At 46.1% G+C, this 15,647-nt stretch overlaps 1 protein-coding gene across 10 annotated transcripts in view; it reads right to left on the reverse strand.

Annotated features, from left to right (window-relative positions):
* Nucleotides 1-2,839: 2,839 nt before the first annotated feature.
* PTPN22 (protein tyrosine phosphatase non-receptor type 22) overlaps nt 2,840-15,647 on the reverse strand; it is a 638,407-nt gene continuing 625,599 nt past the window's right edge. For 6 of the 10 annotated variants that reach the window (XM_069238706.1, XM_069238704.1, XM_069238702.1 and 3 more), the window contains one exon: nt 3,794-4,008. In XM_069238706.1, the coding sequence (XP_069094807.1) occupies nt 3,944-4,008 (65 nt within the window). In that variant the 3' untranslated portion in view covers nt 3,794-3,943. Of the gene's footprint in view, nt 4,009-15,647 lie in introns of all 10 variants that reach the window. The other 4 variants (XM_069238710.1, XM_069238708.1, XM_069238709.1 and 1 more) reach the window with 1 other exon arrangement.

Consider the following 15,647-nt stretch of genomic DNA (forward strand, 5'->3'; position numbering starts at 1 on the left):
AAGGGGCAACATCCTGGTCCTTCCTGGTCCCCAGCAGCACCCAAAAACCTCTACTGCAACCCTTGCAGCTAGCAAGGCTTGTTTGCAGTATTTCTGTGTGGAAACACTTCTACAACATCCAGCACCCCGTGGGACATCGTCCATCCAAAGGAAAAGTTCCTAGCCCTTTTCGTTGTTGCAGAATCTTTGGCTTCTTCCACCTGGATACAGCCTCTTTGCACCTTCATCCGGGGTTTCCTGGGCTCCTGCCCCCCCTGGACACTATCGCGGCACTTGGACTTGGTCCCCTTGCCTTGCAGGTCCTCAGGTCCAGGAATCCGTCTTCAGTGCTTTGCTGTTGTTTGTGGTTCTTGCAGAATCCCCCTATCACGACTATTGTGTCCTTTTAGGGTAGTTGGGGAACTTTACTCCTACTTTTCAGGGTCTTGGGGTGGGGTATCTTGGACACCCTGACTGTTTTCTTACAGTCCCAGTGACCCTCTACACGCTCCCATAGGTCTGGGGTCCATTCGTGATTCGCATTCCACTTTTGGAGTATATGGTTTGTGTTGCCCCTAGACCTATGTTCATCTATTGCATCCTATTGTAATTCTACAGTTTGCATTACATTTCTTACTATTGCATAACTTTTTTGGGCTTGAGTACATATAACTTGTGTATATTACTTACCTTCTAACTGAGATACTTGTGGCATATTGTCATAAAAAAAATTACCTTTATTTTTAGTAACTCTGAGTATTGTTTTTTCTTATGATATTATGCTATATGATATAAGTGGTATATTAGGCGCTTTGCATGTCTCCTAGTTCAGCCTAAGCTGCTTTGCCATAGCTACCTTCTATCAGCCTAAGCTGCTAGAAACACCTCTATTCTACTAATAAGGGATAACTGGACCTGGCACAGGGTGTAAGTACCACGAGGTACCCACTATGAGCCAGGCTAGCCTCCTACACTGATGTTTCCATCTAATTCTACACCAACTTGCTATATTATAGACACTATTCAATCAGTTCAGTCTTTTCAATGTAGGTGTGTCTGATATGAAAGTTTATAAGATCAATATGTTAATCCTCTTCCATTGCTTTACAGTGATTGCATTTATCATTACTTTATGTTGCTGTATACAATGCAAATCTGATTTGCTTAAATTGTTTTTGTTTTTTAGTTTTTTCTTTGAAATAAGAGAAAAGTAAACAAAAGTCATTGGTCAGAGGGTGGAGATGTAGTGATAATAAGTATGTTTGACCGCTGACTTTGTGTTTCGCCACCGTGCATATTAGTTGTTCAATGTTCACCAGTTGCACATTACATTTTGTATTAATTTTAGCTGCCTATTGGCTTTATCGTGGCGTTAAACATTACATTTTGTATTCATTTTAGCTGCCTATTGGCTTTATCATGGTGTTAGACATTGCAGTTGAGACATTGCAGATGAGCTGTGTTTTTCCACATGGTAAACTAAGCTTGTGATTTTCGTATTTTCTCTCACCGAACACGATAGCATGATAAGGAGGCACATATTTTGTATTTTTCTTTAGCGCAGAAAACAGATTGACCTTGAAGGGCGTGTCTCGAAACGGTGGCCAGCTTTCAACACAGTCCTGTCAAGGTTTACTTAAACAAGCCAGCATGTTTTGAATATTCACATCTGAGAGAGAAGCTTTTTCTCATAATTATTTAATCTATAAAAGGTGTCCCTGGGCAGCAATGATGGGAATTTTCCGAGACCTCAGTCAGGAGTGGACGTCATCTGCCTGAACTCCTGTTAGGGTGGAAAAACTCATTCTCGTAGTTGAACAGGGGTCATCAACTTGCTGGCATGAGAAAGATGAAGAGCAGTGATAGGCCCTACGGTGATGAATTTTGACTTTATTTTTTGCTTGGCAGCAATGCTATAATATAATCACATATATTTGCTGTGTACATTGCAGTTGAGAATCACTTTGATATATTTTCCTTTCATTGCTGTGACTATTTCTAAACGTGTTCCTCCAACCTACTAATCTCCTCTCTCAGGAACCTCATTGGTGAAGTAATAATAAATGTCTTCTTTAAACTAAGAAGTGCATTCTAGAGATTTTTGTCAGCTCCGTCATTTGTGAAAGCAAAACACCATTGTTACAGTTACCATTCCCAGGGAGAAATTCAAATGAACTGCAGATATAATGGCAACAGTCAGTACTTAATTTAAGCCGGTGTTTGCCAGTGGGGATCACTGGCACTCATTTTCAGGGGCCAGCACTTATTTTGCTGCATTGGGCATTCAGTGCAAGAGGAGGAAAAAGCATGAAGCGGAAAGAGTGAGGAAGAGAAAGGTGGTAAAACCATCACAAAGCAACAGAGCAGGAACATGCAGGAGTGCGATAAAGTGGCAGGGAGTGTCTAGTAGTGAATTAAAGACACATGAAGTGCATTTAGTATTTGCGCAGCCTTAGTATTCAGTGTGCCAACATTTAATTGCACTGGCTGCGGCTTCTGAGGACAGCTTTGGGTATTGGCTCTCATTCTTTGGCAAAGTAGGCACTGGCACCAGTGCCCCAAGTCATACTTTTCGCTAAAAAGGATTTGCAGTTCTGAAATGAACAATTTCCACCATCACTAAACACGCACAATTTATAAAAATTTGCATTTCAGTCTTGCACGAGTCATACTTTGACTTCATTTTGAAAATACCACCTTAGCTGGTCGCCTGAAGTCTTCTCTTGCCATATTATGGCAGTAGGTAAATCCAAGGATTAGTAGGGAGGGGATTTTACGAATATAAATACAAATTGGCAGGTAATATCGTGAACTACAAAGTACATATGTACTATTTCTAGAAGTCCATGACAGTGCAGTGTTTAATTTACTCAATTTCTTTATTGCACATTTTTAACACAAACTTTATGCAGGCTGAACCGTGTGGCATGACAATCATTATGTCTGTCTTTAGTGCAGTAAGAGAGCAACACTGGTGGTAGAAGGCCAGAGCTCTACTTCCCAACTGCTTTACAACTATCACTCAAACACATTAGACAATCAATAATATGGACGGAAATGTGCTTGGTTGTTTTAGCGCGTTTGTTAACTTAAGGGGTTTCATGTGTTTTTGGCTCGCGTAGGTCCGCTTGAAATTCAGCTATGTGAATTTGAAAAGAACACCTCTAGTTAAATGATTAATGATCAGAATTAAAGTGGAAAATGTATTATTTCAGTAATCCATTATTTCATATTGTATAATTATAAATCCTTTGTTGGGCCTCTACATAGATGTTTAAAAGGGAGAAAAGGAAAGTATTGATCGTGAGAAATTAAGCAACACACAGTGTGCTAAATACTTTTATCACATAAATGTTTTAGCTTTGTGCACAGGTCTCAGTGCATGTTTGTATTGGTCTCTGCGCATCTTGACCTACAGAGGTTTGGGGATCAGGACTATGGAGCATTTTTGCACTAATGGGCAAAAGCCTCCTTGTGCCTGGCACCTTCTGCTGTAGCTCACACGAGACCTCGGAAACATTCAGAAAAGATAAGGGTTCAAGTGTTTCTTAAACTCTTGAAGTTTCCAAGGGTGAGAGGTTTTCTGGTGTCTAGTCCAATTGTATCGTACTATGCTCTGGGGATTTAATCCTTAATTTGGGTAGAATCAAGAAAGGAACACATTCAGAAAATGACCACTCGAAGAATGTAGCTTCTTCATCTTCCAGACTGCTGTTTCCTATGTTAAAGGGGGGCACCAAAACTGCAGTGTGTGGCTCAGCATATCCCCTCTTAGATCTTCATTTACATTGGTTTACTACATGCACTTCAAGTAACTTCTAAAATGGTTTCTTTCTTCTGACGCAGCTGCGTAATACAGCTTTGTTCGTGTTCACATTGCCAGATGTAGATATATGGACAGCAGACGTAGTTCTTCTGACAATCTACTCAACCAAAGGGATAAGTTTCGGAAGAGAAGCTTAATTTAAACTTCCCATGATGGGGGTGGATTCCTGGGTCCTTTCGGTTTCGAACAACGAGATCCAAAACCTAAAGATTGAAAACAGAAGAAGAAATAACAATGTTTAGTATGGTGATATACAGATGAGAGGAAAAAAACACAGTAGGAAAGCCAGGATTTCAATTTTGGGTTGGTTTCAGTAGCAGAAATTTAGGGTTGTTAGAGCTCACTTTGCAAGCTTTTTTTGTTTTTCAGAAAAACACCTGAAGCAGAAGCAGGGGCTTATTTCTGAAAAACAAAACACAAAACGCCATGATGCTCTGAATTTTTTCTCTCAGCACGTGAGAGTCCTGTTGCATTGTTTCCTGTTCCTGATTTGCTAGGCTTTTCCTGGAAATCCTGAACAGGCAAAAATATACATCGGAAGGCCCACCCTAAAAAGGGCAGATCTTGTGATTGACCAATGGCCATGTCGTGGTTTGGATGCCTGTCAAAGGTTTCCCAGAGAAGAGACATATGAGGTTCCACAGCCTGAAACTTGATGCATCTCTGACCTTTAAGTAGTACGGGTGAACTATGGGGTCGGCAGTACCAAACTCTAAATGAGGCACTTAGGGCCATATGTAGGAACACTTTTTCCCATAGACACAGAATGGGTAAAAACCTTTGCTAAATCTGGCCCTTAGTCACTACACCACACCCCTCCCTTGGGTGTTAATTGGCTAGCATAGCATCATATTACTCCCACTAGGCCCAAATTTTCAGAAAAATAGGTAGTCATAAAAGGAATGAAGCTGTTATTTGGGTGTCAGATTCAGGTCAGGAAAGTGATTCTGATTTCTCGAACAACAGCAACAAACCTAAGTCAATGGTTTTACAATCATTTTTTTAACCCCTTCTGTGCCGCGGACGTAATGGTTACGTCCCGCGGCACAGTGCTCATGTGCCTAGGATGTAACCATTACGTCCTGGGCAGTGAGCTCATAGCGCTAGCACTCCCTCTGTGGGCTTCCCTCCCACCCCCCCCCAAGGCAGGGATGGAAGGGGAAGCCCTTCCCCTTCCACTCCTGCCCTCCCCAACCCCCCGTAATGACGTCAGCACGCAATCGCACGCTAACATCATTACAGGGTGCTAGTCGCACTGGAAGCCATTTGCTTCCAGTGCGACGCAGGAGAAACAGGTGAGTTTCTCCTCCGGTGGGTGGGGAGGTTTCAAACAAAGAGGCACCGGGGGAAAGGAAAGGGTTTTCCTTTCTTCTGGTGTCTCTTTGAGCATTTCTGCTGCCCGATCGCATTGCGATCGGGCAGCAGGAATGCCCACTTGATGGCAGGGATTTTTTAATTTTTAATTTTCAACTGTGTTTTGTGTCGGGGAGCGGCCCCTTGGGCAAGGGTCGCTCCCATTTTGGGGGCATGTTACCTGTGCCCATTTCTGCCCCCCTTGGAGTCAGATCAGCCTATTATTTTTAGGCTGATCTGCCCCCAAGGGGGGCAGAAACCACTAGAACGCCAGGTATTTTTTAAATATGTTTATTTATGTGGGGGGAGGCGTTCCCTTGGGCAAGGCCCCCCCCCCCCCCAAGGGGGGCACTGAACTGTTGGCCATTTCTGCCCCCATTGGGGGTAGATGGGCCTATTTGTTTTAGGCCCGTTGCCCCCAAGGAGGGCTGAAGCCACTTAGGCACCAGGGATAGTGAATGTGTGTGTTTTTTTTCTTTTTTTGGGGGGGGGGTGGCCCCTTGGGCAAGGGTCGCTACCCATGGGGACACACTACTGAAGGTATTTTCTGCCCTCCTTGGGCAGATAGGACCATTTTTTAGTAGGCCCATCTGCTCCTATGGCAGAATCCACTTAGGCACCAATTTCTAAATGCTTGATGGTGGGGTGTTTGACAACTGACGAAGTATTTACATTTGTGATTAAAAAAAAAAAATCCTCCTTTTTGTTCTAGTTCAAAGCTTTTGCTTTCTTTGCTGTGGCTCCTTGCGCTTTTGGCAGTGGTTGACCTGCGGTTTGCATAGTTGCATGTTTCTGATGGATACACCTACCTGTGGATTCCTCACCAAAAGAATTCTCCCTCGTGCCAGCCTTCGACGGAAATTTCTTCTAGCTCTGCACGTCGACGATGACGTCACAATCGACCAACTCCACGCGACGCCACATGATGTCATCCAGGCAATAAGAAGCCCTTGTCGACGTGCAGACGTCAGTTCCCTTTTTTCCGTGCCCGAATAACGGTTGTTTCTTCGAGGCTCACAGGGAGCTACTGTTACCAACTGACGGTTACGATGTCGCAGCCTTGAAAATCCGGCTTTAAACCTTGTAACCAATGTGGGGGTCGGATGTCGGTTACCGACCCCCACGATAACTGCCTCTGGTGCCTTAGCTCAGATCATGAGGTCAAGCCGTGCGGTTCGTGCCAGCGCATGAACCCTAAGGCGCTCAAAGAAAGAGAGGCAAAGTTATTCTTGGCCCGGTCCAAGAAGAAGAAAGAGAGGCGTCATAGGAGGGAGTCTTCGTCGAGATCCTCATGGTCTCGCCACCATCATAGTGGCTCTCGGCGCCGTCATGGATCTCAGCGCCGATCGAGCAAGGGACGATCCAGGTCTAGATCGGCTTCTCCGTCGACTCGGCGTCGTCCGACGTGGGAGATAAGCCTGACCGTCACCCCTCCTCCTACGACGACCCCGACGTCACCCGGGTCGGTCTTTGAGGTCAAGCCTCTCCAGAGGCCTGAAGGTTCTCCTGGCCAGGAGTTACCCGGACCCTCTTCGGCAGCTTTGCCGGCGCCGGTGCAGCAACAACAGTACCCGGCTTTCCCGACTCCGGGGTCGGATCCTGCAGCGTTTTTGAAAGCTATGTTTAACATCTTTGCTTCCATGGCGCCGGGTGGAAGTCACGCAGGTCCGTCTGGTCCTTTGGCCTACGATTTGGGTGTTCCAGCGTCTTTCAAGTCGGCGCCGTTCACCCAGTTCATGTCTACGGCGTCTGAAGCGACGCCGATGCCTACGACGTCGGCCAGGATGGCTGCACCTGTTACGGCACAAGTGGATTCGCCTCGGATCCCATCGACGTCCAGGATCGCTGTGGAGCTGGAGCCACCGGCTTCGGACGAATCTGAGGCTCGGCGCCGACGGAGGTCTTTGGCGTCGGCTGACGCCTTGTCGACTCTAGGCTTGGAGTCCAGACTTAGATCAAGGCGTCTGGCCCTCCGTCTCTTGGAAGAAGAGGAGTACGCGAGGCAACACTTGGAGGAAGGAGAAGTTATTGAGCCCTCAGGTGACTTTCAGGGTCTAGACTCAGCTAGTGGCCTTGACACTACCCCGGAGTGGGATCTAGCTTCTCCTGGAGAGGTCACTGAGGAGGCAGCTATATTCCATAAGGTCATTCGTAAAGCTGCGGACTTTTTGGATATTACTCTTCCCACCGCGGAGGTTAAGAGAAATTTATTGACTGAGGTCCTCCATCCAACATCTGCTTCTGCTGAGCCTCTTCTTCCATTCAATGAGGCTCTGCTGGACCCTATAAAGGATATTTGGATGAAGCCTGTATCCACCGCTGCAATCAACAGAGCGGTGGCTCGGAATTACAGGACAGCACCTGGGGATCCGGTGTTTCTCTCCAGGCAACCAACTCCGGAGAGCCTTGTGGTCCAAGCTTCATGTTCCTCCAGATCCTCTCCTGGCTCGTTTCCTGGGGTTCCTGCTGATAGAGAGTCAAAAAAGATGGACCATACTGCTAAAAAGACATTTTCATCGTGCAGTATGGCCCTGAAATCTTCTAACGCCACATGTATACTGGGACGTTACATACATGCCCTTATGGAAGAGGCAAAGGGCCATCCTAATGTGTCACAGGAGATGCTGCAACTTTTTTCGGATGCTCAAGCGGCTGCGACGCAAGTGATCCAGTCTGGTTTGGACACTTCGGACTCGGTGGCTAGGGCTATGGGCACGACCATAGTCTCTAGAAGGCAGTCTTGGCTTAGATCATCTGGCTTCTCGACGGACGTGCAGGCTACGCTCCTTGATCTCCCGTTTGATGGGGAAAAGCTCTTCGGTTCTAAGGCTGACTCTGCCTTAGAACGCTTTAAAGAGAGCAGAGTGACAGCTAGATCCTTGGGACTCCAGTCGTCGGCCTCATCCGCCTTTAGAGGCTTTCAGAGATTTAAAGGATTTGGTCGTGGTTCCTTTCGAGGAAGACTGCAAGGACCACAACAAACTGCTTCTACCCTGCCTTACAGATCCTTCAGGGGCAGGGGCAGAGTCCGTACGAGAGGAGCCTCTTTGCAGCACTCTGCCTCTTCCTCTTCCTCGGGAGGGGTGCAGCAAGGAAAGCAGCCGTAGTCCTCCACCATTCCCTGTCCATTCATCTCCAGTAGGGGGGAGACTTACCCTTTTTCTTCCAATGTGGGAGGTCATAACATCAGACTCCTGGGTCATCGACATTGTGAAGAAGGGGTACGCTCTTCCTTTTCAGGAATTTCCTCCCACCCTCCCTCCCCACCCATCCTTCTGTTCGGAAGACCATCTTCTCCTGTTACAACAGGAGGTATTATCCCTATTACAAAAAGGTGCAATAGAGTTGGTTCCCGAGCAAGAGAGGGGTTAGGGGTGCTATTCAAGATACTTTCTGATTCCCAAAAAGGATGGTCGGCTGAGACCGATTTTAGACTTGAGGATTTTGAATTGGTTCCTCAAACAGGAAAAGTTCAAAATGCTGACCCTCTCACAGGTTCATTTGGCTTTGAACGAAGGAGACTGGATGGTGTCGGTCGATTTGCAGGACGCGTACTTTCATATTCCGATCCTCAAATCGCACAGGAAGTATCTCCGTTTTGTGGTGGGATCACAACATTATCAGTTTGCGGTCCTCCCGTTTGGTCTTACTTCAGCACCACGAGTCTTCACGAAGGTGATGGCGGTGGTAGTGGCAGTGCTCAAAAAAAAGGGGATCGCTGTGTTTCCCTATCTGGACGATTGGTTGATCAAAGCCAATACTCCAGGGCTCGTGCGGTGCCATCTCCAGTCGACGACTCAATTGTTGTACGACCTGGGGTTTTCAGTCAATATACCCAAATCTCACCTGGAGCCCTCTCAACGCCTCCTGTTCATAGGGGCAGTATTGGACACAACATTGAATCGGGCCTTTCCTCCGCCACAGCGGGTTCAGGACATACAGGCTTTGGTTCCGATGTTTCGAAATGGAGCGGTAGTTCCAATCCTCAAAGTCCTTCGTCTGCTTGGTCTATTTGCTTCTTGCATACTGTTGGTCACTCATGCATGCTGGCACATGAGGGCTCTCCAGTGGTGCGTCCGCAGGCAGTGGTTTCAACACAAAGGGGATCTCGAAGACTCGATAAAGATCTCCAGAGACACTGCAGTGGATCTTCAATGGTGGACAGCGGTCGACAACCTGTCTCAAGGAAGGCCGTTCTCGCTGCCCCCACCAGTGGCCTCAGTGGTAACGGATGCTTCCACTTTAGGGTGGGGAGCTCATCTGGGGGACCTGGAGATCAAAGGCCTTTGGTCTCCAGTAGAGCACAAATTACACATCAATCTGTTAGAATTGCGGGCAGTACGGCTGGCTCTCAAGGCCTTCCTCCCTTCCATTCGCAGTCAGTCAGTCCAAGTTCTAACGGACAACACAACAGCGATGTGGCATATAAACAAACAGGGAGGAGTGGGGTCGTATATTCCCTGCAGAGAAGCTCTTCGACTCTGGTCCTGGCTTCAGGACCACAAGATCTTATTGATTGCACATCATTTGGCCGAAGTCATGAATGTGCGTGCAGACATTCTCAGTCGACGCAGCTCGGTCGACCACGAGTGCCGTCTTCATCCAGATCTAGTTCTGTATATCTTCCAGATGTGGGGTTATCCACAGATAGATCTGTTTGCAACTCAAGAGAATGCGCAGTGCCCGCTGTTTTGCAGCCTCCAGTATCCGGTGCAAGGAGCTTTGGGGGACGCGTTTCAGATGACCTGGAAGGGTCAGTTGCTTTACGAGTTTCCCCCCATACCCTTGATTCCTCGAGTTCTCAGGAAGATCCGCCAAGACTGAGCTCAAGTCATCTTAATAGCTCCGGATTGGCCGAGAAGGGTGTGGTATTCGGACCTACTCCAACTCTCTCAGTGCCCTCCGCTCTGTCTCCCTTGCAGGGTGGACCTCCTCTCGCAGTCGCAGGGGCAGATTCTACACCCCCACCTCCAGAGCCTGCATCTTCATGCCTGGAGATTGAACGGGGCAATCTGAGTTCCTTTTCTCTCCATCCAGATGTGGTGGAAGTTATTCTATCGGCCAGGCGACACTCCACCAAGTCAATCTATGCAAATCGTTGGGCTAAGTTTACAAGCTGGTGTGGAGAGAATAGTTTAGATCCTTTAAAAGCTGGTTTATCTGACATCTTGTCATTTGCACTCTATTTAGCACAGAAAGGTTTTTCAGTTGCCACTGTTAAGGGTTATCTGTCTGCACTATCTGCTTTTCTGTGCCTTCCTGATCAACCATCCTTCTTTAAGTCACCAATTGTTTTAAAGTTTCTAAAGGGGCTCACTAATAAGTATCCGCCCACGCCATTCGTTATGCCTCAGTGGGACCTTAACTTAGTTTTAACTTTTCTTATAGGGGCCCCGTTTGAACCCATGCACTCTTGTTCTTTACGGTTCCTCGTTTTTAAAACTGTTTTCCTGGTGGCAATAACATCTGCCAGAAGGGTTAGTGAGCTTCAAGCTCTAGCTGTGGAATCCCCATCCCTTTCCTTCTTCAAGGACAAAGTGGTGTTGAGGACCAAGGCGGCTTTCCTACCGAAGGTTGTTACACCCTTTCACCTGGGGCAGTCAATTACTCTCTCTTCCTTTTACCCTCCACCTCACCCATCCAAGGAGGAAGAGAGGCTCCATCGACTGGATCCACGAAGAGCACTGAGCTTCTACGTTGCCAGGACGAAGGAGTTCAGACAGGATGAACAGCTCTTCGTTGGATACGTGGGGAAGAGGAAAGGTAGAGCGGTCCACAAGAGAACGCTATCCAGGTGGGTCATTCTATGTATTAAGATCTGCTATTCTTTGGCAAAGAGAGATCCACCTGTGGGGCTTCGTGCCCATTCCAACAGGGCCAAAGCGGCTTCATCGGCTTTGGCTAGAGGTGTTCCTGTGGCTGACATCTGCAGGGCAGCGACCTGGGCATCCCTCCATACTTTTGCCAAACATTACTGTTTGGACTCTGACGTCAGGAGGGATGGCCATTTTGCTCGCTCAGTGCTGCAAGATTTCTTGGTTTGACCATTTAGGCACCCACCTCCGGAGGTTATACTGCTTGGGGACTCTATTCTTTTGGTGAGGAATCCACAGGTAGGTGTATCCATCAAAAGAATAAGTTACTTACCTTCGGTAACGCTGTTTCTGGTGGATACAGTAACTACCTGTGGATTCTTCACAGTCCCACCCACCGCCCCGTTGCCTGTCTGGTCAAGCCAAGATCTCTTTGGGTGCGCATCCTTGATCTTGTATATATATGTATATAGCTTTTTTCATGCATATGATTGTATTCATTGTACATACTTTTCCTTTGCAAATTAGGAGAGTGAAAAGGACATTTTGGACTGGAATTATATATATTTATTTCCATCTCGAATTAAGTATTCATAACTGTGATTAATATTGAGTTTTATATTAAATGTTTTATTTTCGTCTATTCCGGACGAATGTGTGCTCTTTAGGTTTGACCTGTTCGCCTCTATAGCACGTAAAAAAATAATGGTGATAACTGACGTCTGCACGTCGACGAGGGCTTCTTATTGCCTGGATGACGTCATGTGGCGTCGCGTGGAGTCGGGCGATTGTGACGTCGACGTGCAGAGCTAGAAGAAATTTCCTTCGAAGGCTGGCGCGAGGGAGAATTCTTTTGGTGAGGAATCCACAGGTAGTTACTGTATCCACCATAAACAGCGTTACCGAAGGTAAGTAACTTATTCTTTAGGTAAGTAAAAACAATTTACTCCAAAGGAGTATTATTGCCTTGCATAAATGACATATTTGTAGGTGGTGTACTAAATGCAGGATTGTGTGTGAAATTGTCCTTAGATTTGTGCACAATGATATTTGTGTTGTCTTATTTCTAATATGCTTTTCTTTCTTTCTTTTTAGTGGGATATCATTTGTGATTGCTGTGTCTGTGCAGAGTAGTTGCTGGTAAGTCAAACTTTTTCAGGCAAGTGAGCGGTATAGTTTTTGAGTTTATAACTCTTACTGATAAAGCTACACTTTATTACTTATCTTACACAGTGCTGGTTGTTGGTGGTTTGTCCAATTACTTTTCGTAGGAAAGATCATGGCTAGCCGCACGATGACCACTCAGCAGGTGGTTGGTATGCTTTTTGAGTCATTGTCTGATCATGATTATGAGACGGACTCTGCATCTGAGGCAGAGGAGGAAGTGAGAGATTCTGGCAGGGAAGTTTCTGTCGGAGAGGAATCTTCTGATGAGGAAGCCACTCTCAGTGCAGATGAAGGGCCTGTCTTAGAGGAGGACACTGATGTGCCATTAGTGCAGCAACCTGGAGCTGAAAGGTTTCCCGTTAGAAGACCTGAACTCTGGGTTGCCCCAAACATGGAGCAGCCAGAGTTGCCAGCCTTTACTGGTCTCCTGGGGTGTAGAGTCAATACAGAGAACTTTTTGCCTGTCAATTTATTGAGTTATTTGTGGATGATGTGTTTTTGGAAGAGATTGTTGAGCAGACTAATTTGTATGCGGAGCAGTATTTGAGGGACAACCATGCTAAACTTAAGCCACACTCTAGAGCTACCCAGTAGATTCCCACAAATTTGGAGGAGATATTGACTCTTTTGATGGGGTTGATGAGGAAGCCATCACTGGCTTCTTATTGGTCTACTAGTCCCTTGATGGCAACAGCTATATTTCCTGCAACCATGAGTCGTAATCGGTATTCGCTTCTTCTTAGGATGCTGCATTTTGTTGACAATGCATTAGCCTTGCCACAAGATCACCCTGATTCTGACCGTCTTTTTAAGATTAGGCCTGTCCTTGATCATTTTGTAGATCGGTTTTCAGAGGTCTATGTTCCAGGCAAAGAAATAGCTGTGGACGAGTCTTTGGTCCTCTTCAAGGGTTGTTTGGTTTTTAGGCACTACATTTCCAGCAAGAGTGCACAATATGGAATTAAATTGTATGTGATGCGTGAAAGTAGTACAGGATATGTGTATAGTTTCCGTGTCTACACTGGTAGGGATTCCAGTATTGACCCCCCTGGTTGTCCTCCCACTTTTGGAGTTACTGAGAAAATTGTGTGGGAACTTGGTAGACGACTGTTCAACAAAGGCCACCATTTGTATGTAGATAACTTCTACACTGGAGTGCAGTTGTTCAAGGAATTGTTTAGAGTGGACACTGTTGCTTGTGGCACAATTCGTTGTAATCGGAAAGGTTATCCAAGGGAGCTTGTCTGTAAAAAACTTGAGAAGGGACAATGCAGTGCCTTGCGGAATGATGAGCGGCTAGCTTTTAAATTTTCAGACAAGAGGGATGTCTACATGCTAAGTACCATCCATGATGAGAGTACTTCCCCCGTGACTGTCTGGGGCCAGGTTGCTGAAGTGCACAAACCTGTGTGCATTTTAGATTATAATAAGCACATGGGAGGTGTAGATAGAGTTGATCAGAGGTTGAAACCTTATACTGCTATTTGTCTTACGTTTGGTATAAGAAGTTAGCAATTCACCTCTTCCACTTAGCAACTTTTAATGCTATCATTGTGTTTAAGGATAGGTCTCCAGAGTCGAAGATGACTTTTGTGAAATTTCAGGAGTCAGTGAGAGAGAGCCTTATTGTGGTGGAACAGGCAAGAGTTCCTAGAGAAGCAGTGGTGGAGGATGTGGCTAGATTGAAAGATCTCCACTTTGCTGAGCACATTCCACCTATGCCCAAAAAAGACTTTCCAGCTAAGAAATGTGGAGTCTGTGCTTGAAGAGGTATCCGGAGGGAAACTCGAATGTACTGCCCAGATTGTCCTTCAAAGCCTGGGCTGTGTGTGGGTGGTTGTTTCAAGAATTACCACACCCAGAAGAATTACTGGGAACTACCATGAATGAAAACTGCCTGTTTTATATTTTCATGTGTTCATATTCATGGTTAGCATTTCTGTCATGTACTTAGTTAGAGCTTTTGTGTTGGTAGTTTTGTAATTATTTCTAATTAGTTAGTGGTTTCTTTGTTTTTAAAACAAAAAAAAAGTGATGCCATTGTGTGTGGAGTGGCGCTTAGCTGACGGTGTACATATTGACTTGCTGTTGGCTACTGCAACACACTGCCAGCCAAATGCCAGTCCAGATACTCCCATCAGCTGGTGTGATTGCTGTATCAGGCATGTGGGCGTTTGTAAGTGATGGGCCCTTGAGTGGCGCTGTCTGTCGATGCGAGTGTTGTAATGTGCTGGGCCCGTGGCTGGCGGCGTGAGTGGTCTTGTGAATGTCCTCTATGAAAGTTGTGTGAATGGACTGTAAAGCGGTTGGTGCCTTGCCGTGGCTTTACGGCTTACGAGCGGTGAGTCATTGGTTCAGTTTTTTGGCCTTTCAGTTATTAACAGTGCATTTCATTTTTGTGAAATCTCTTGTTAATAAAATTTGATCCACTGAACCATCACTCACCCTCATTCCAAATCCAACCAGTATGTGTGGTAAAAATGACAAAACCTGCTCCGCTTTAATCAGGCGTCGCAGCACACCTGTGATCCGCTAGGTGTCTCGGTGGGACCCTGATGATGAAGCATGCCACCATCTTGGTTGGTGGGTGAGGGGTCTTTTTAACATAACCTAAGTGCGTTTCTTTTCACAATTTTAGTGTTTGAAACATCAAATAAGTATGTGGACACACCAAAGTGATCTATTGCAAAACTACCTGTGTTTGGGGGGGGGCACCTATGTTTTTGGTCCCGGATGCGGCCTTCATCTAGGGAAACCTACCAAACCCAGACATGTTTTAAAAATAGACACCACAAGGAGTCCAAGGAGGTGTGGCTTGCCTGGATCCCCCAACATTTTCTTACTCAGACTCCTCGGCAAACCTCAAAATTTGCTTAATAAATCATATTTTCCTCACTTTTCTTTGTAGGATCACCGCTGCGGCACAAATTTCCTACCACCCAGCGTTCCCCTCAGTCTCCCAAATAAAATGAGTAAAATGATACCTCACTTGTGTGGGTCCCCAAAGCAGAGTCAGCCTAAAAGATGTATAAAAGAAAAATATGTGCTTATCAACTTGCTGTGTTATCCCTTTAATCTCTATAGATTGTTGGCATTTTTCTGCTACAGGCACCACGACGACCCACATAAGTGAGGTATCATTTTTATCGGGAGACTTGGGGGAATGCTGGGTGGAAGGAAATTTGTGTCTCCTCTCAGATTCCAGAACTTTCTGTCACCGAAATGAGAGGAAAAGGTATTTTTTGGCCACATTTTGAGGTTTGCAAAGGATTCTGGGTAACAGAACCTGGTCAGAGCCCCACAAGTCAACCCATCTCGGATTTCCCTAGGTGTCTAGTTTTCAAAAATGTGCAGGTTTGCTAGGTTTCCCCAGGTGCCGGCTGAACTAGAGGCCAAAATCCACAGCTAGGCACTTTGCAAAAAACAGCCCTGCTTTCTTTCTGAAAATGTGATGGGTCCACGTTGTGTTTTGGGGCATTTCCTGTCGCGGGCGCTAGTCCTACCCCCAC

This window comes from Pleurodeles waltl, chromosome 6 (genome assembly GCF_031143425.1).
Source record: "Pleurodeles waltl isolate 20211129_DDA chromosome 6, aPleWal1.hap1.20221129, whole genome shotgun sequence".
In the NCBI taxonomy this organism is placed as follows: Eukaryota; Metazoa; Chordata; class Amphibia; order Caudata; family Salamandridae; genus Pleurodeles; species Pleurodeles waltl.